This window comes from Tupaia chinensis, unplaced genomic scaffold, assembly GCF_000334495.1.
Source record: "Tupaia chinensis unplaced genomic scaffold, TupChi_1.0 Scaffold000311_2, whole genome shotgun sequence".
Lineage (NCBI taxonomy): Eukaryota > Metazoa > Chordata > Mammalia > Scandentia > Tupaiidae > Tupaia > Tupaia belangeri.
The window spans coordinates 2,913,464-2,934,701 of record NW_006159803.1 but is presented as its reverse complement, the minus strand read 5'-3'; the positions used below and the strand labels follow the sequence as shown (position 1 = coordinate 2,934,701).

Genomic DNA, 21,238 nt, shown 5'->3' with positions numbered 1-21,238 from the left:
CCCTATATAGCAAATTAAAAAATAATAATGATAATAAGATTTTTTAAAAAAGATTTCTCATCTATAACCAAAAAAGAAAAGTGTTGGTGAGAATATAGAGAAATATACTGCCAATAAGAATGTAAAATGGTATAGTTCACATAAGTCAGTTCCTCAAAGAACTATATAATTTCACATGATGTAGCAAATCTACTTCTAAGTACACAACCAAAAGAACAGGAAGCAAGAAACCAAAGAACTATTTTTACATACATGTTCATAACAGCATTATTCACAACAGCCTAAAGGTAGAAACTATCCAAGTGTCCATCAATGGACAGATGATCAAAATGTGGCGTATACTTTAATACGATATTGTTCAGCCTTAGAAAGGGAGGGAATTCTGGAGTGTGGTGGTGCCCGCCCTATAGAAAAGGAGGGAATTGTGATATATGCTACAACATGGATGAGCCTGGAAGATATTTTGGGGAATATCACAAAGAAATGAAAAGAAAACAATTCCATGTAAAAGAGTCTATCTTAAGTTCAGCCTGCTACAACAGCCTGTGCATTTTTTTGTCTTATCCTTTCTACAACAATTAAAATGTTAACCACACTCTTCCAATTTGGAACTTTCTTCCTTTTACTTTTATGATACTTCGGTTTCTTGGTTTTGTCCTTTCTAGCTTAATCATGCATGGTTTAGATGTCATTGTCTTATGTACGCACCACACCCAAACATATCTGTATCATGCTACATTGTAATTTTGAGTTTATTTGGGCTATTTTTCTGCCACTGAATTGCCAACTCCCTGGGGACAGGGATGTCATCTTTGTTTTTGTCTTTGTCATAGGATGCTTGTATTCGCCCAAGAGAGACAGCCAGAAAAAGAGGGAAAGTGAGAAATCACCCCCCAGAAAGGATGGCTATGCCACAATCTTTTTTTTTTGTTCTTTTTGGAGAGGTTTTTGCTATAGGGCGCTGTGCTCGCCAGACAGACAGAGAGAGACAGAGAGACAGAAAGCGAGAAATCACCCCCCAGGGGGGATGGTCACGCCGCAATCCCTTCTCCTCCATTCTCTTCTCGGGATCCTGGGCATGCATGCACGTGCGCCCGGCGTGAGTTCAAGCCACCAGGTCTGGGACTCGAACCACGGTCGGCTACATGGGAGTTCAGTGATGTAGCCATTACGGTAATCACTGGTCCCACCACAATCCTTTTTCCTCCATTCTCCTCTCAGGACTTAAGGTATACAAGCAAACACACCCAGTGTGTTTTTCTAACTATCTGGTCTGGGACAGAGCTAGCCATGTATGAATCCAGTGCCTTAGCCACCACATCACCTCCTGGCCTGGGACATCTAGTTTTTTGTCCTCTGAGAACAGAGACAGCATCTTTCAATTCTGTAATTCTAGTTCCAATGATAGGCACCTAATAAATTATTGATGATAATTCAAGATATAGATAAAAAATAAACATTAGAATTTGTCATCATATAATTTTACTAGCATACTATTAAATTATAAGATCATCTGGGGGGTATAGACAGACTTTGCTCTTTTGATAAAATTTCATATCACAAGGAAAACTTCACGAACAACCACCTTTAAAAAATACCTAGCCACTGTTGCTGAGATATCTCACACCAGTATTTTCTCACTGAAAGAATGTCTTTAAGTAGTATGTTGCTACAATCAGCTCCATAAATAGAATTATTAGGCGAATCTTTCACTGTATCCATGATATAATTCAAGAGTTCTTGACATTTTAGCCTGGGTGCTCCTATTTAAAATAAACAAATAATAAAAAAAAAATCTTAATAAAAACAAATTAAGTACAATTAGGATGTCAACTACTTAAATCATTCCATTTGGAAAATGAACTAACCTCCTCCTCATCGAGCAGGGTTTAGCAAACTGGCCCATGAGCAAAATTCGGCAAGTTGCCCGTTTTTATACATGAAGTTCAACTTGAACACAGTCATATCAATTCATTTACTGACTGGCTATGGCTACATTTATGCTGTAATAGCAGAGGTGAGAAATTGAGACAGAGACTATATTGTCCATAAAGTAAAAAGCACTTACTTTCAGGTCCCTTTGCAAAAAATGTTTGCCAACCCCTATAGGGACATATAATGAAAATCATTCATTCTACCCTTAATAATTCACAATTTCTGGCATTAGACCTAAACTAGTACACAATGTTTTGGTATTCTTTATAAACAAAGAATTTATTAGAAGAAACTAAGGAGGATATCATTGTTATAAACTATGAGCAGGGCACAATTCAATATGCACATCTGAATATATTCTAGATTTGCTTGAGACTAGTTATATTCAGAAGTATGACTATGGGGGACCAGCAGGTGGTGTGGTGGTTGGGGCGCTGGACACTCCCACATGGCCAACCAGGGTTCAAGTCCTGAATCTGGTGGCTTACTTTCTCACTTCCTCTCTTTCTCACTGTTACCCTCTGTCTCTCTCTGGTCAAACTAAATAAATAAACAAATAAATAAAATAAATAACTATTAAAAAAAAGAAGTATGACTATGGTAAATAAATATACACTGATATAACTGCAAAATTATTCTTACTTATGGTTTATTTCATAATTTTAGGCATTTGGCCAGCAGTGAAATATATAAACACGATCTTCTTCTGTAACACCCTGTGCATCTCTTTCTTATAGTCCTTATAACATTTTATCTCTATTATCTTTAGAAATTTTTTCCCTTATTCATGATAGAATGTATGACAGTGCACATGACAGAGTTAAGAGAGTGAGAGAAAGAGAGAGAAAGAGTAAACCCCATAGGGCCTGGCTCTGCCACAGTGATTTTTACTCCCGTTCTCTATCCCATCAGGATGCTGGGCACATATGCATGCACCTGATGTGTTGCCACCAGGACTAGGATTCAAACTTGAGGCCTGTGGTATCCAGCTCCCTGCACAGCACTTCACCACTATACTACAGGGTCAGCCCATAAAGTCCTTTTTATAAAGGAAAGGAATTAACTAATCTCTGTATCAATGCAGATAGTTCATTGGCTTTTCTAATAAAAAATGCTCCATGAAAATCCATTACATAAGGATAGAAGTTAACAAGGAGTTGATATCTCATTTTGTTATGTTTTCTATCATAATATATTTCTTTCTTCTGCCCAAATCTAAGAAGTGTTTCCAGAATCATACTGAGAGTTTTTCCCCTAAAAAGACAACCAACTTGCCCCTAGATACTTTAAAGAACAACACAGAAGTTAACATTTTTCACAGTTAGGCTTTCAATTCTCTAAGCTCTATGTTTTGTGCAGAAGCAAACAAATGCAAACATAAATGGATGAACAATATTTGCTTACTTTCCAATTCCTTCCCAGTTGCCTTTCACTTCTTTCCAGTCTGTTTCTTTCATCATTACCTTGAATACCTATGCTAACCCAGTCTGGCAATGTCTGGATATGTGAGTTAAATCCTGAACAATACTCTAACCTTCTGACAAATATAAGGGCCGGCTCTGTGGCCTGGTGGCTTGAAAAACGCCAAGTGTCAGGCGCATGTGTCCGCATGCCCTGAACTCCAACAGTATGGAAAAATGGAGAAGGGACTGCAATGTGATCATGTTCCACAGGGGACACTTTATTCCCCTCCCTCTCTGTTTAATTGTATCTCTGGCAAGTGAATGTGCCCTCTAGCAATTAAAAAGGAAAAAACAAAACAAAACAAAAAAACAAAAAAACAACAACTAGTCCACGGGACCAGCAGGTGGCGTGGTGGTTAAGGTGCTGGACACTCCCACATGGCTGACCACAGTTCAAGCCCTGGACCTGGTAGCCTGCTTTCTCACTTTCCCTCTTTCTCTCTGTCTCTCTCTCTGGTCAAATTAAAATGAATGAATAAATAAAATAAATCTTTAAAAAAACAAACAAAAAAAACTAGTCCATATGAGCTGAAGGAGGTAGGTCTGATTACCTCAAAGACGAGGACCCAGGGGAAATATTAAAGCTATCTTAACAGTATCTCAAAAGGATGTCACACTGAAAAAAATCGTAGAATTGTTTTTTCATATAATCTCAGAAGGCAGAAGCAGTAATCAAAGACACAGGTTTAGAACATGCTAAAAGCTATTCAAAGATGAAAAGGAAAGCCTCAGAATTTACATTCCATCATGAACAATGTACTTCCACCCAAGTGCTAGAGATGTATGGAGGGGATCCAGGAATGGGTAGTGAAATAATAATCTTTAATACCTTCAATCTTGAGATTCTATCATTCTATGTTTGCATAAGTGTTCTCAAATATTAGAACCTGTAGTATTAAAAATCACTAGATGTAATGAAAATAAATTAGCACTCAACTTTCATCTCATCACACTCTGATCAAACTCATGCAATAACTTATTATTTAAAAGATATAACATTACTTACTTTTATTTGCACATTTGATGAAATATTTGACTAAACTACTAATTTCTTGCATCTTTTTCTGCCTGGAGGCTTGTGTTGAGGCTGATACATTTGGTTTTGCTGTTCGTAAACATTCTGTTTCTTTCTGAATATATTTCTGTAAAAACCTTCAGAAAAACAAAGTAAAATTTCAGAAACTCATTAAATGCTTAAATTATAGTAATTTCAAAAAGTCGTTCATGACATCACCAAGAGCACCTTTTAAACCACATTGCTTTAACCAATGTACCAGGTCAGTGAAACAATTTAAATAATTAAATATCTTTCAATGTCTAATCCCTATAACATCGATTTTTTAAAATCTGGTCTGCAAAGAAAGTTCTTAATCCAGGACCAGCAGTTAACGTAATGGCTATGTCGCTGGACTCCCACGTAGTCGACCGTGGTTCGAGTCCCGGACCTGGTGGCTTAAACTCACGCCGGGTGTGTGTGCGTGCGTGCCCAAGATCCCAAGAGGAGAATGGAGGAGAAGGGATTGCGGTGTGGTCATCCCCCCTGGGGGATGATTTCTCGCTTTCTATCTCTCTGTCTGTCTCTGTCTGTCTGGCAAGTGCACACGCCCTATAGCAAAAACCTCTTCAAAAAAAAAGAGAAAAGAACAGAAAGAAAGAAAGCTCTTAATCTATAACCTTTGCAATTTTCTACTGCCTTATTGCCTGCTTTCCTACTTACCATTTACAGTTCAGAATGCTATTACAGGTGCTCAATCCCTTTTACCTCTTTCCTTAAAATTTAAATAAAGCCTGCTTTGAGGATGTTTATGACTGACTAGCAAGGGGTAACAAGTGCAAATTCTGCCTATCTGATCAGTTTATACAAAATAATGTTCACTTTCAAGTAGTAATTATTTGTAGTAATTAAAACAAAGTAACCTGAGGAAAAGTGGCATACATTTTTCATTTCACATGCATTCAAATCTGTAACCATCAATTCAGTACCAAATAGAAGTTAAAATGTAAAACAGACTATCTATTCTAAACATTCAAGGACAACTAGATACTTATACTTCTTCTTCACTGCAAATACTCTTTTTTTTTTTTGTAGAGGTTTTTTGCTATAGGGCATGTGTGCTCGCCAGACAGACAGAGAGATAGAAAGCGAGAAATCACCCCCCAGGGGGGATGGTCACGCTGCAATCCCTTCTCCTCCATTCTCCTCTCAGGATCTTGGGCACACACGCACACACGCCCGGCGTGAGTTTAAGCCACGGGGTCCAGGACTCGAACCGCGGTCGACTACGTGGGAGTCCAGCGACATAGCCATTACGCTAACGGCTGGTCCCTGCAAATACTCTTTCAAGTTAAATACACTCAGCATTTTACATCAATTTAAAATACTTTATCTTTCCTAAGTTTTAAAACCTGTTCTGGCTATAAATGGACTGTGTGGTTGAAAATTACGTCTTCATTCTCTGCTTCTCCCCATTTGACAGACATCCGCATCTTCTTGTGCAAGCCAGCTGCCTCCCAGAGACATGATGGTGAAAGTTGGAGTAAACTGATTTGGACATACTGGAAGCCTTGTTACCAAGGCCACCTTTAACTCTGGCAAAGTGGATATTGTTGCCATCAACGACCCCTTCATTGACCCGAACTACAAGGTCTACATGTTCTAGTATGATTCCAGCTATGACAAGTTCAATGGCACCATCCAAGGCTAAGAATAGGAAGCTTGTCATCAATTGGAAATCCATCTTCAGGAGGGAGATCCCGCCATCATCAAACAGGGTGATGCTGGTGCTGAGTATGTTGTGGAGTCCACTGGTGTCTTCACCACCACGGAGAAAGCTGGGCTCACTTGAAGGGTGGGACCAAAAGGGTCATCATCTCTGGCCCTTCTGTCAATGCCACCATGTTTGTGATGGGCGTGAACCATGAGAAGTACAACTCCCTAAAGACTGTCAGCAAAGCCTCCTGTACCACCAACTGCTTGGCTCACCCTGGCCAAGGTTATCCATGATAACTCTGGCATCGTGGAGGGACTCATGACCACAATCCACGCCATCACCAGATGACTATGGATGGTCCCTCAAAAAGCTGTGGTACGATGGCTGAGGGGCTGCCCAGAACATCATCCCAGCATCAACTGGCACTGCCAAGGCTATGGGCAAGGTCATCCTGGAGCTAAATGGGAAGCTTACTGGCATGGCCTCCCATGTCCCCACCTCCAACGTGTCCATTGTGGACCTGACCTGCTGCCTAGAGAAAGCTGCCAAATACAATGACAATAAGAAACAGGTGTCACAGGGCCCCCTTGAAGGGCATCCTGGGCTACACCGAGGACCAGGTCATCTTCTGCAACTTCAACAGTGACACCCACTAATCTACCTTCGATGTTAGGGCTGGCATTGCCTTTGATGACCACTTAGTCAAGCTCATTTCCTGGTATGACAATGAATTTGGCTACAGCAGCAGGGTTGTGGACTTCATGGTCCACATGGCCTCCAAGGAATAGAGTCCCCAGACCACCAGCCACAGCACAAGCACAAGAAAGAGAGGCCCTCAGCTGCTGGGGAGGCCCTCCTCACCATACTGAGAAGTTCGTCTCCTTGACACAGTTTCCATCCCAGACTCCCTGGAGAAGGAGAGGGACTCAAGGAGCTCTCCTTGTCCTGAACCATCAATAAAGTACACTGTATCAGCCCCCACCCCAAGAAAAGAAAGAAAATTAAATCTCAAAGTTTTTACTCATCACAAGCGTTTGCCATCCTGAGCAGCAATCAAGTCTGTCTTTTCATTGTCTGAGGGTTGTTTTAAAATGTGTTCATATAGGATGTATTCTAATCTTTTTCTTACTTCCTTTATTATAATTTAACACATGGAAGTTTCTTAGAGCAATATTTAGAGGTATCAAAGTATTAAACATTATAACAGCTTTTTTCTCTAATTTGAAATAAAGTCTAATTAGCTAGTCAATCTTAAAGTTACAGGATTTTTTTTTTAAGTTTAGTCATTCATTTCTTCGATCAGCAAGTAAGAAAGGGAATAAGAACGCACTTCCAACAGAGTCTTTACACTATGATTCACCTTAGCCTCAGCACCCCAGATTATGAGCACACATGTGTCCAGAATGACTGGGAGATCTCCGGAGTCAAACCCAATATATTCCCATGTGTGTTAGCCTCACAGAACATTGCATTTTACCAGTGTGCCACAGTCTGCTCTCTCTCTTGACCTCCAGTGAGATATCTAAAACATTTTATTGAATAAATGGTTTAAACTTTTAAATTATCTATATGAATATCCTTTAAGAATTATGTTTTGGATAAACATTAAATGCCAACTTCATATGCAAAGCACAATGATGTACAGGGAAAGAAATGACTTACATACAAAAATAATATAACAGATATAAAAGAAAAACAGATGGGCCAGCAGGTAGTGCAGAGATTAAGGCAGCTGGATCCCACATGACTAGCTGAGTTGTTCTAGTCCTAGCGCTGGAGGCTTAAAAAACACACCTGGCATGTGTGCATGCAAGTCACTCAAAATCTCAAGAGATATGAAAGAGAAGGGATTAGAACAAAAAAAAAAAAAGAAGAAAAGAATACCTAAAAACAGCATCCCAATTCAAATATTTTCCTTGTTTAGCATCTGAATGCCGATCTAAATGCTGAACTGTTTCAGGATCTCGAATCAGGCGCTTAAATTTTTCAACTTCTTTCTGAAAGTGAAAAACGAACATAACTTGTTATCAAGCATACTTCTTTCCAGGAAAAATTAAATGTAAGTAGTTTAGTACCTTTCGTTCTGTTGCTCTATCATGTTCTAGTTGGCGGCAGCAAATAAGCAGATCATTAAGTGCTAGACTCATGGTTCAGAATTTCAGAACATACATCGGTACCTGTAGAATGAATACACACACACATAATTATTTTAATGTTATATCCAACTGTACAATGATCTAAGGCACAAATGCATTTTTAATATTTCTGTATTTTAAATGAGTATTTTCTTTTTTGAGGGGAAGATTTTTGTTATAGGGTACAAGTGCTCACCGGAGAGATATAGAGACACAGAAAGTGAGAAATCACCCCCTGGGGGGGATGGCCATGCAATAATCCTTTCTTATCCATTCTCCTCCTGGGATTTTAGGCACTTAAGCACACGCGCACAGTGTGAGTTTCAAGCCACAGGGCCAGGATTCAAACCACAGTCGACCACGTAGGTGTCCAATGCCTTAACTACCATGCCACCTGCTAATCCCAAAATGAGAGTTTCTTAATATCTCTCTTAATATGAAAACAATCCTCTCACATAGAAATGTATGCTTTGTAAACAATAACGGGATAAAAATGGTAAGAGTAAAATTCACTCTATTACTTTGAGACCTAAAAAACAGAACATTTAAATTGAGACATGAAAGGTGAATAGAAGACAGCAAGGTAAAGAGTAAAGAAAAAAGCATTTAAGGATTTAAAATTGACAATGAACTATTTTAATCCTTCCAGGGCAACTGGGCCAACTGCAGTTGGAACCCTGGACTGGAGGCTCACCTTCTCATTCTCTCTGTCTCTGTTTCTCTCTGGTAAACTCATATGCCCTGTAGCAAATTAAAAAATAGTAACAATAATTATAATAAAAAATTTAAAAATAAATAAAAGCATATGTAATGACTTGTCATTTTGGTGATCATAAAGCAGTAATTGTTTATGCTTTGGAAGTGTTATGTAGGTTTTGAAAGCTAGCAAGCCCTATTTTATACTCGTGTCTGCATTGGTCCTTACTTAATACAAAACAACAGGAAAAAAAATTATATTCCTATCTTAAAAGGAAATGAAGGAGGGACCACAGATGGAGTAATGGTTAAGTAGCTGGACTCCCACATGGTCAACCTGGGTTGGAATCCTTGATCTGCCTACTATTTGCACAGTGTGGCTGGGCAGTAGACCGTTCTTCAGCTTCAGGAACCTTCTACACTTTTTGCCTTTACATTTTTCTGTCTGAAAAGCTCCTACCATCCTCCAGAGCAATTTAGACACTGCTAAATCTCACTGGAAACTGATTTTCCTCAGGCTGTTTCCATAAAACCTCAGTCACTCCTCTAGCGACACAATACTTTCTTTTTTTAAAAAATCTTTACCTTATCTGTTATTATTATTCAATATGAGCAGAGTGAGTAACAGAGAGAGAAAAAGCAAGCCTTCAGGCCTGGGACTCAAACCGCAATGCGCTGTTTGCAAGTCCAGGGCCCCCACCACCACCACGCCACCTGCCGGCTGCCAGAGTAGTCTTCCATCATAGAGCACTGTGGAGTTAGATTTCTATTTATCACTACCTGAGAAATACAGCAGCTATGAGTCACGACTGCTCACCACAGGTAAGGATTAATGCTCATTAATCTTCACAAAGAAGATAGTACAGCGAGGTCACACAACTGAAAGTCAGGCGTTATTCCAAACTCATGCTTCTAACTAAAGATGCTGTAGTTTACGTCTCAATCAATTCCGGTTGACTGAAAGTACTAATTACAAGAGAAGTAGAAAAAAAAAGATGACTAGTCCTGTCACCAAGTTAAATTTGAGTTGTAAGGTGACAGGTAAACCTCATTTGGAAGAAGGCAGGTTCAATTCCGAGCATTAAAAAAAAAAAAAAAAAGAGAGAGAGAGGCCAGCAAGTGCTGTGGTAGTTAAGGCCCTGGACTCTCACATGGCCTACCAGGGTACTAGCCCCGGGTCTGCCTCGGGACGTTTGCATGCCTGTCCAAAATCCTCAGAGCAGAGTGGTGAAGAGATTGAGTCCTGGCCAACAGTCCTCGGGGGTGCTCTCTCACTTTCCCTTTCTCAATTTGTCTCCAAGAGCGCGCACGCGCCATGTGGCCAATAACTTAAAAAAAAGAGAGAGAGAGAGTGCTAGAGCGAGAAAGGGATACTCTGCTAGGTCCGCTAGGGGCTAGCAGAGATAGCGGGAGCCGGCGATGAGGGCCAGCGGCGGGTCATGTTGGAGTGAAGAATCAGGAGCGGCTCAGGAGGGGTGTATGGGTGTCAGGGAGCGAGGACAGCCTCGGTCAGACAACACTGCATCCTCCAACCGAGAAGCCGCTACGCTGCTTCAGGGCCCAGATCGCCGCACTCTGACCGCCCAAGTGGTACCCTCAGAGGCGCTGGTGGCTGCAACCCAAATCCCCGCTCGTCTCGCTACCTCCAGCAGCCACAGCCACTGCTTCTCTTACCCCGTTATCCACACACCTGCTCCCGCTTCCAGCTCAAACCCGGCCTGACCGCTCGGCGTGGGCCTCGGGGGGAAGACGTCAAGGCGGAGGGGCAGCGGAGAGCAAGATGCCCATGCGCGCCAGCTATCACGCGCTCTCGGCTCAAAACACTCCCCCAAAACATAAGTCTGGCCGGAGCCAACGCGCCTGCGCCCGGCCGTCCAATGGCGAGCGGCCTTTCGTGTGCGGCTTTTCCTCGGGCTCCGAGGCTCAGCGCCTACCTCCTCACCCTCGTCAGCCCCACCCCTCCAGCGCTGAAGGCGGAAGTGACGACAGTTCCGAGGGGGACGGAGGCGGGTTTCATTTCGGCGCCTTTCTTTCGCCTGCGGAAGCGATTGGCCCGCGCGGAGCGAAAGAGGCGGGACAAATTGCCGCGGGTTCAGTGCCGCCACTGGAACTGGGAGATGCGGCGCAGGAGCTCTAGCTGTGTTTGCTTTTACCTGAGCCTCGTCCGCTACTGTGGTTCCTTCGGCGGCTTCGATTATGTTGTTACCCCCGGACGGAGGCCCGCCGGGATTGGGTGAGCGGGGGCTGGTATTGGGTAAGCGGGGACGTGCGAGGGAGGGTAGTCGGACCCGGCGAGGCTGGATGGAGGCGCTCTTGGGCCAAAGGTTTCTGCTGGGCTGGGAAGCTCTGGGGTTTGCCTCCCCGCGTACAAGTTAAGACTGGCGGTGAGTCCTCGTCTGTTGGAGGCTCTGGGCAGCCTAAGTCTCTTTGTGTGTGGACGCTCCTCTCCTCAGAGGCTGCGTGGTCGGCTGGGGTGGAACACCTGGGGCCCGGTTTCGGAGGGAAAGTCAGGCCCGAACACTTAATTGGGATCCTGAACGAGAGTTTGCCTACGTGACCGACGGACCAAATTTGTGTTCTTCAACCTTGGACGCAACTTTCCCTTGTCAGAGCTGGGGCCAAAATGGTAAAAATGAGGACTTCCCCAGCCATCAGCTTTGTGGAAAGACCTTCCTAATGCCCTTCTCGCACCTCACCCTTAGAACTAAGAATTTGGGACCAGTGGGAGGATCTTCCTGTTCCAGTCATCCCGCAGTACGTCGTCCAGTGTAGAGGTTTGAAATGCCAGTGGCATATTTTAAAATAACAGCAATCCCTAATCTTTTGCTGAGACAAAAATTTCACCGAGGAAATGCCATTCTGCTGAATGTTGGTTAGCCCTAGTTTTTTCTCTGTTTGCGGAGGGTTAGTTCATGAAACACTTGCCTGTCGGGGTATATTATTTGAGTGGGAGACGAGTTTTGTTGTTCTCTGAAAGAATAAACAGGATTGTACTGCTGGAACGAGAGCCACTTACGCACAAAACCCAAGTCAGTGATTTATAGACATCATATGCGACAACCATCAAAAAGTAAATTGTAAACATTCTGATGAAACTTCCTGTAATGTCCACAGCCATTACTGCCATTATTTTATTGGTTGAAAAACCCATTTGTTTTGTGTCTTTTTAAAATACGCAGCTCTGTCTATGGTTTTTGTGCAGGCTCTTGTTAAGGACATTTTGCAGAAAACATTAGGGGGAAATGGATTGCCATCTGTTTTTTGGAGAAAGTAAATGACCTTAAATCTAAAGAAATGTTTGGTTAATCTTTTTACTTTAAGAAGTAGATATCTCTGGTTTCTACCACTATATCTGAGAAAAAGCTATCTTGTAATTGTTAAATTTATCAGGCTCATTTGTAAGTCGATCAAAGGTGCACTTTAATATAGACATTGTTTTTCCCTCCATTCATATTGTTTGCTTAAGAATTTTGAGTGTTGGCAGTTTGATAGTCCAGTTGAGTTTCTGTAACTGTAGATTTAGCGTGGTTTAATCAGCTTCAGCACGACTGACATTTGGGGCCAGATAATTCTTTAATGTGGGGGTTGCCCTGTGCTCAAACATTGTGGAATGTTTAGCAGCATCCCTGGGATCAATCCTCTTTAAAAATGCCAAATGTCTCCCTATCTTGCCAGTATGTTTCCTGGAGGGCAAAATCACCCCTAATCGAGAAAGCCTGGAGAAAGCAAAGTGCTTTAATTGTAGCAATTCACACCATCTTGCAAGTATTCTGTCTCCTCAAATCAGTGGCTCTGCAGGAATTCCTGTTTTTCTTTTATTGAATAAAAACTATAGTCATTGTTTTCTTATCCTAAGAATCTTCATTATTGTTCATAGTCCAGTTTTTACTACCACCAATCCTAGCAGTATGCCTCTCCTTACTTCTCTTTGTGGGTTTTTCTTCATAGCTTGCCATGTAGTCTTTCTTGGGGTGCATGTTATTTACTGTTGTACATCTTCCTAAAGCATTCACACCACACTGCCTATTCTAAAAATTGAAAGAACTGTTTACTGACTAAAAATTTAAAATTGTGCAAAAGAGTAATCAAACAAAAAAACCCAGTCCGTTCCTCAGTCAACTGTTCTTGCTATTGTCATTTAGCACAATGTTTTTCATATATGCCTGTCAATTTTATTCTTTTTTTTTTTTTGGAGAGTTTTTTGTTTGTTTGTTTGCTTTTGCTATAGGGCACCTGGGCTTCCCAGAAAGACAGAGGGAGACAGAAAGCCAGAAACCCCCCCCCCCCCAGGGGGGGATGGCCATACCGCAATCCCTTCTCCTCTTGGGATCTTGGGCACGCACGCACGCACGCACGCACGCACGCACGCACACAAGCCCGGCGTGAGTTTAAGCCATTGGGTCCAGGACTTGAACCATGGTCGACTACATGGGAGTCCGGCAACATAGCCATTACGCTTCTGCTGGTCCCTCAATTTTATTATTCATCCTTCTATCAGTACCCATCCCTGTCTTTAAGTTGTCTTGTTGACCCCTTTTGGTCATACTATTTTTCAGCCTGTCTTTCAGTGCCCAATGTTAGCAACACTGCCATTTGGTTAGCATAAAGAGAAAAATAAATTTTCTCCCCTTAGCATTCACATATTTAAGTTTTTTACCCTTAAACACATACCCAAAAAAAGCTTTTCTGAACCTACCTAGCTTCTGTCCAGTGCTCCATGTTACTCTTTTAGAAGTCAAATTTATTTAAAATTCTACTTGGTTGCCCTACTTTTTAATGTAACTTTCATTCTTCAGTATATTGCACTCTTGACTTCTGTATCTCACTACTCAAACAGCTCTTGCTATTCAGTTACAGCTAACTGTTGGCTCACTGGAAGTTTTTAAAAGTACTATACTAGTTAATATACATTAGTCGTTTATTGCCTCTTGGATACCAGTATGATTTTTTTTTATCAATATGCCATGTAAAATGCTCTATGGAACTAACCTCTATAGCTTGATCCGCAGCTTTGGTATGTTTGCTGCAAACATACCAACCTACTTCAAGTTTCTCTATGTATTATGTATTCTGCTGCTTCTTTTCTTCCTAATACACTCACATTCAGAGTTCAGGTCGACCATGATCTCTGAACCTCTTCTAGTAAGTAAAGTTAGTACTTTGTTCTCACAGCCAAGGACAGCCCATAGCCTGGTGAATAAGGGAGCCAGCTTCATGGGCAACCACAGCTTGAATCCCAGCCCCTGCAGCTTCATAAAACACAATGGGCATGTGTGAATGTGCATGTGCCCAAAATTTTGACAGAATGGAGAAATAGAGAAGGGATTGCAATATGACCATGCCCCATTGGAATAGGAGGTGGCTTCTTTCTCTCCCTGTGTATCTCCATTTATCCATGACAAACACACAAGCCCTCTGGCAATTAAAAAAAAGAAATCCATAATATTATACTTCGATTATATTCCCTTATTGTGTCTTGATATAATTGTTTCTTTACTTTTTTTTCTGTAAAATATACCTAACAAAATTTACCATTTTTTTGTATTTCTAAGCGTATAGTTCTGAGGCATTAAGTACATTGACTTTGTTCTGCAAGTGTCACCAACATCCATTTGTAGAACTTTTTCATCATCTCAAACTGAAAAATTTTTGTCCTATTGAGTATTTATCATCTTGAATTAACAGACAAGCTTTAAGAGTGAGCCCCTAAAACTATCTGTAAAAGTGAATGTGTAAGTTGCGACATTTTATAGTTAAACAGTCCAGAATTTTCTTCAGTTTGGGGATAAGATTATTATTTTCTGAATTTGTCAGCATCCATACAGAAAACAGTATTTAATTTGGAAGGATTTATTGAGGGAATTGGTTACAATAGTGATAGAAAAACTAAAAAGCCAAACAACTTACACATGAGGTAACAGGTTTGCAATAGCAGGAAGCCATCACGCTAATCAGGAGGACAAGGAGTGATGGAGCCATTCATTGCTGGATTGCCTGTGTGGAAGCTGGGGATATAAACTTACCTGATGAGGGTGCTATAATCATAAAAGAGATTTAACCAAGGTAGAGAGGCAATGGGGTGGGGGTAATTATTTTTTTCCTCTTGTTCTCTGATTTTCCGCCAGTGCTTCCCGTTTACCAAACCCAGCCAGAGGTGAGCCTTCATGGGAGCTTTAGAAACATTGCCGGTGTATAGAATAGACTTCCTGTCATACAGTAGAGAGCAGAAGAGTAAGGAATGGATGAAGGGAAATAGAACCAGGGCAGGCACACCCACACAAGCCACTTGTTCTATTAACGTTCACCTTTATGTCACTAAGAACTCAGATATTTACAGAGCTACAACTGTGATCATGACTTTCCCCTTTGTATATTGAATAATATCTAAGCCCATTGCTGACATTTACAGTAGCTTTTTATGGTCCTTCCCATTCTGTCTTTTACATTTATTTCCATCTATTTTCTTTCATATACTTTGTGCTACACCCAAAGTGGGCATCTTCCTGAAACACGCTCTGGAAATACAGCTTCCATCAGCTTCTTCAGGATTCCTAACCATCTTTTAGGGCTCACCTCTTTCTTGAAATGTTTAATTTCACTCAAGTGCAGTAGTAATTTCTCTAGCTTCTATCTTCACATGAAGTAAAGCAGTCTTATTTTCTCTTTTTTTAAAGTGTATTTCTTCAGAGAGAGAGACAGGGATAGGCAGGAAGGCAGAAGCCCCAGCAGGGTGCAGACACTGATCCAGCTTCAGCCAGATGTCATGCACATGCTTGGTGTACTCACGACAGTGTCCAGATGCAAACCTGGAACCTTGCCATGTGGGTCAGCCTCTCAGACTGTCGTGTTTTATTTCTGCACCACTACCAAACCCCTAATCCTATTTTTCTTAGTTATTTGTGTATGTATCTCCTGGCTCCCAGGAGACCATAACTTCTTTGTAGACGTAGACCTTGTTTCTGATACTTTTGGATCTAGCACTATAAAATGCTGTAAGTTGTCTTCTGAAGAAGTATTTACGTTTTTTAAAGGACACTGAAACACTGGTATTTCTGGGGAATAAATAGAATACATAAAGCAGATATTTTCATATAGAGGAGTTTATGATCACTTGATTTCTTTACGTTCTTCTCTCTTTATCTTCCCCTCTCTAAAAATAGGAAGGTGAGAGGTCTGACTCTTGGCATCCCAATTTCTAAAATTTAAATAAATTTGAACATAATATTGTTACTTATTATTTCCTTCACTTTAAAGCAGGCTGAAGATAGTACTATATTAAGAAAAGGGAACTCAGCATGCTTTTCTACCTACTGAGGCACCTTTGTCAGTAGGTTTATACAAAAGTTATTGTTCTTTTATTTTGAAGTTGTCTTTAGAAATGAAAGAGAAGCAATAATTAAATCAATAACAAATTAATTGAAGAGTAATCATTTGTATTGTAGTGATAAGAGATCTCATTAACATTTGAAAGTTAGAGTAATTTGTACCTAGGCCAGTCTTATGACCTACTAGTTAAAGGAGCTAGATCCCACATGGCTGACCATACAGTTTAAATCTTAGCCACATGCTGTGTGTGCTTGCGTACCCAAAATCCTAATGGGATGGAAAAATGGAGAAGGGATTAGGGATTATGGCATTACCATGCCCTTTTGGGGAGTGCTCTCTACCTCTGTAACAAACACATAAACTAAATAAACTGAATAAAATAATTTGTACCTAAATTTTCCTATTATCTTATTGAAAGTTAGTTACAATCCTTAAAGTTAGTTACAGTTTTTAAGAACAGAAGATAATGCATCTTAGGTATTAATATTTTAAGACGTGTTATAACTTAAACATTTGTTATATATAGCCTTTTAACAGCCATTTCTCAAGTGTGCTCTACAAAGGTATAACATTTTATGTTACTATTATGAATTATTTGTGATGATTCCTTTCTGACTGTAGGCTACCACAAATGATCATACTTTTCTGAATAAAGGTAAACTATATCACTGCATTTGTCTAGGACATTATTTCTCAATGTTTATTTCATTATGTTCATTGTCACACCCTTGAGTCTTATTAGACTTTTTTTTTACTGAGTTTTCCTCTCTACATGAAATTTTAATTTCCATATGTATTGCTTATTTGTTTGTATGCCATATATGTATCTGATTTATGCGTAGAAAGAGTGAGATTTTTCTCCATCCTTACTTCCCCAGAATCGATTTTTACCATTGTAGAATGAGTTGTCCAGAGAAAACATACCTACTTTAAGGGACAGGATGTTCTATCATCTGTCAGAAGTCCCAAGTGATTGATTACATCTAGTTATTAGTATGTTTGAAAAATCCTTGTCGTGAAAAAGAAACTTTATATGGGGGTTTTCGGTCTAAATCTTGAAGCATATGAAGAAAAAGCTCCAACTGCCCTATTTTCAGGATGATGTTAGTGGTTTGTATATGTTTAAATTTCCATATTCACAAAAATTCTAGTAACAGCTGGGCTCACTCTAAATAATATAACTGTCAGAAAGCTAATAGTCATAAAAATGATGTATTTTCAGCTAGCTATAGTTTTTTTTTAATTAAAGAATTTTTAAATTTAACTTTATTTACTTTAATTTGACCGGGGGTGGGAGGTGCGTAGTGCTCCACCAGAACTGGGACTAGAACAGCAGTTGGCCTTGTGGGATTCCAGTGCCCTTAACCACCACTCCACGTGTTTGCCCCAGCTGGATATAGTTTTCACAAAGAAGGAAAAATAGCAATCTATCTTTGATCCACCTAATTTCGTTTTTGTGGAATGATCTTCATTGATGGGAATGTGGAAGTAGTGGTATCTGAAAGTGTCTTTGAGTTTCTAAATGTATTCTCATGCTTCATGTCTTTGTTATGATTTGTATATTTGTTTCTCCTTATAGCATTAGTTAGCAAGAGGTTGGAAAACTGATTCATCAACTATAAGTAGAAAGTGGTGAGTTGATTCCCAAATCACAGTTAGAGCATTGCCTAAAATATGATGACCATTACTTTGCCCCCCCTCCTTTTACAAATCCTCATGTGTAATTAATTAGTAGGTCATCTAATTAGTTTTTTGACTTGTGGAACTTAGGTAAAGATATAGTTCCAGGTGAAGAAAGTACAGCTTTATAAAGTTGAAAGAGAACTTGGGAATAATTATTTTAATAAGTAACAAATACTATTATAGCAGGACCAAAGTAAGTGTACTACTAAAGCAAGTATCCAAAAGCACTTATGAGGAGTATAAGTAATAATATGGTATGTAATCAGAGGATTAAAAGAAAAAAGTTTCTTTGAAGAGATGGTTTTAGTAAAACCATGTAGAAGGAATTGGCCTTACCTAGTCTAAGAACCTTTCCAAGCAGAGTGAATAGAATATATAACAACCTTAAAATAAGAACATCGATATATTTTTAGAACTGGAAAGCCAGTTTGTCTGGAATGGCAAGACATACCACTAAAGAGGAAATTGGGATGTAAAGCCTGCAGAGTTTCACGTGACTTGTTAAGAATTTAGAATAAAGGTGGGATCAGCAGATGGCATAATGGCTACATTGTTGGACTCTCATGTAGTCGACCATGGTTCAAGTCCCAGATCCAGTGGCTTAAACTCACACTGGTGCGTGTGCATACATGCCAAAGATCCTGAGAGGAGAATGGAGGAAAAAGGATGCAGTGTGGCCATCCCCCATAGGGAGTGATTTCTCGCTTTCTGTCTGTCTCTGTCTTTCTGGCTAGCGTGCACGCCCTATTTTGGCTCGCGCGCCCGCCCCTTAGAAAAAAACCCCCCCAAAAAAAAAAAAAAAAAAAAGAATTTAGAATAAGGGGACCGGCAAATGGCATGATGGTTATGTCACTGGACTCCCACGTAGTCGACCGTGGTTCAAATCTCAGACCCAGTGACTTAAAACTCAGGCTGGCACGTGTACGCCCAAGATCCCAAGAGGAGATCTTGGAAAAGGGATTGCAGTGTGGCCATGACACACACACACACACCCCGGGGGGGAGGGTGATTTCTTGCTTTCTGTCTGATTTTGTGTTTCCAGTGAGCACACTCACCCCATAACAAAAATCTCTTTTAAAAAAGAAGAAAAAGAATTTAGAAAAATTTTTTTTCTTTGAGCTATATCATATGGAACAAAATGTAAAATTCAGTGGTTTTTACTGTATTCATAACCTTACATATCCATCGCTACTAATTCCAAAACACTGCCATCACTCCAAAAAGAAACTTCCTACCATAGTCATTCTCAGTCTTTCTCCCATCTCCTGACCACTAGTAGTCTACTTTCTCTATGGATTTTCTGGACATTGCTTGTAAATGAAATTCAATATTTCTGACTTTGTTTACTTACCCATAATGTCCAGATTTCATCCTGTCATAGCAAGTATCAGTATTTCCTTTCTTTTTGTGGCTAAATAATATTCTATTGTATGGATATACCATATTTTCTTGGTGCATTCATTAATTGGTTGTTTCCACTTTGGACTATTGTAAAAATGCTGCTGTGAACATTCATGTACAAGTTTTGGTTGGGCATATGATTTTATTAGTTCTTTTAGATGTATATCTATGAGTGGGATTAGTCATGTTTTACTTTTTGGGAACTTTCCAAGCAGTGGAAAACGGCTTGGCAGTGGTTATATACATTTTACATTCTCACTACAATGTAATAGGCTTACAGTTTTTCCATATTCTTTGCTATACTTACTACTGTCTGTCTTTTTTTAATTATTCTAGTTATCCCAGTGTGCCTAATAGCAATTTGTCTGTTTTCTCCAGAGAAAGATCTGTCCATATCTTTTGTCCAATTTTTTATAGATTGACATTTTATTATCTTGTAAGAGTTCTTTGTGTAATTTGATTTCCAGTCCCTTATCAGACATGTAATTTGTAAATATTGGGTTGACGAATAAGTCATGATTCATTTTGCATAGAAAAAGATAAAAACATCATGACTTTTCTTTTTTTTTTTTTTGGAGAGATTTTCACTGTAGGGCGCGTGCGCTCGCCAGACAGACAGAGAGAGACATAGAGACAGAAAGCGAGAAATCACCCCCCAGGGGGGATGGTCACGCCGCAATCCCTTCTCCTCCATTCTCCTCTCGGGATCTTGGGCACGCACGCACGCGCGCCCAGCGTGAGTTTTAAGCCACCGGGTCCGGGACACGAACCGCGGTCGACTACGTGGGAGTCCAGCGACATAGCCATTACGCTAACTGCTGGTTCCCGATGACTTTTCTGACAATCAAGTATTTCCCTCTAGCTTTTGAACTGTCTTTTCATGATCTTTTTAAAAAATATTTTATTCATAATAACATGCGCACACACACACACAGGCATCTCGACAGGGTTTTGTCATATCATGTTTCCCTTTCCCCAACCCTCCAGGTCATCAGAATCTTAGGTGCACATGCCCCGGAGTTTTTTTTTTTTTTTGGTCAACCAGGCTGAGGATCCTAACCTACTGTCAGTCATGTGTCTTTCAGCACTACTGTTCATTATGCTACTGCCTGTGCCAGCGAGGCTGAGCTACTTTTCACTCCCCCCTACTCCCTGCGCAAGTCAGTTTCTTCCATGGGAAAGAGCAAGACTGCATCCCCAACAGAGAGACTACACCAAGATCTATCCTCAGCCTTCAGCTAGCTCTGGATCATAGGCAGATGTGTGCATATCCAAGGAGGTTTCCAGACTTAAACTGTGAACCTTCTCCCATGAGATTGCCCTGCAAAGCATCATATTTTGCCACTGTACCACTCTCTCACTCTCTGGTCCTCTTCTTAGTTTCTTCATTGTGTCCATAGGAGCACTAAAGTTTTAAGTTTTGGTGTTCAGTTTATTTTTCCTTTCATTACTTAAGATTTAGCTATAATTTCTAAGAATCATTGCCTAATCCAAGGTCTTCATAACCTTGGATTAGGCAATGATTCTTAGAAATTATAGCTAAATTTTCTTTTTTAAGAAATATTGGGAACCAGCAGTTAGCATAATGGCTATGTCACTGGACACCCACGTAGTCGGCCGTGGTTCGCATCTCAGACCCAGTGTCTTAGAATTCATACCAGGTGCGTGTGCGTGCCCAAGATCCTGAGAGGAGAATGGAGGAGAAGGGATTGCAGCATGACCATCCCCCCTGGGGGGTGATTCCTCTCTGTCTGCCGTGCGCACGCATCCTATAGCAAAAACCTCTCAAAAAAAAAGTTATTTAATTTCATTTATTACTATTTTTTAAATTTACTGCAGGGGACATGGACTCGCCACAGAGAGAGACAGACACACACACACACACAGA

At 40.4% G+C, this 21,238-nt stretch overlaps 1 protein-coding gene across 6 annotated transcripts in view; it reads right to left on the bottom strand.

Annotated features, from left to right (window-relative positions):
* Positions 1-10,872, bottom strand: part of ATM (ATM serine/threonine kinase) — a 127,081-nt gene extending 116,209 nt beyond the window's left edge. For 3 of the 6 annotated variants that reach the window (XM_006150955.3, XM_027772858.1, XM_014588796.2), the window contains exons 1-5: positions 10,615-10,872; positions 8,185-8,286; positions 7,994-8,106; positions 4,405-4,550; positions 1,599-1,763 (exon numbers count right to left, since the gene is read on the bottom strand). In XM_006150955.3, the coding sequence (XP_006151017.1) occupies positions 1,599-1,763; positions 4,405-4,550; positions 7,994-8,106; positions 8,185-8,256 (496 nt within the window). In that variant the 5' untranslated portion in view covers positions 8,257-8,286; positions 10,615-10,872. Of the gene's footprint in view, positions 1-1,598; positions 1,764-4,404; positions 4,551-7,993; positions 8,107-8,184; positions 8,287-8,440; positions 8,472-10,614 lie in introns of those variants that run through there. The other 3 variants (XM_014588793.2, XM_014588795.2, XM_014588797.2) reach the window with 3 other exon arrangements.
* Between the last annotated feature and the right edge of the window lie 10,366 nt (positions 10,873-21,238).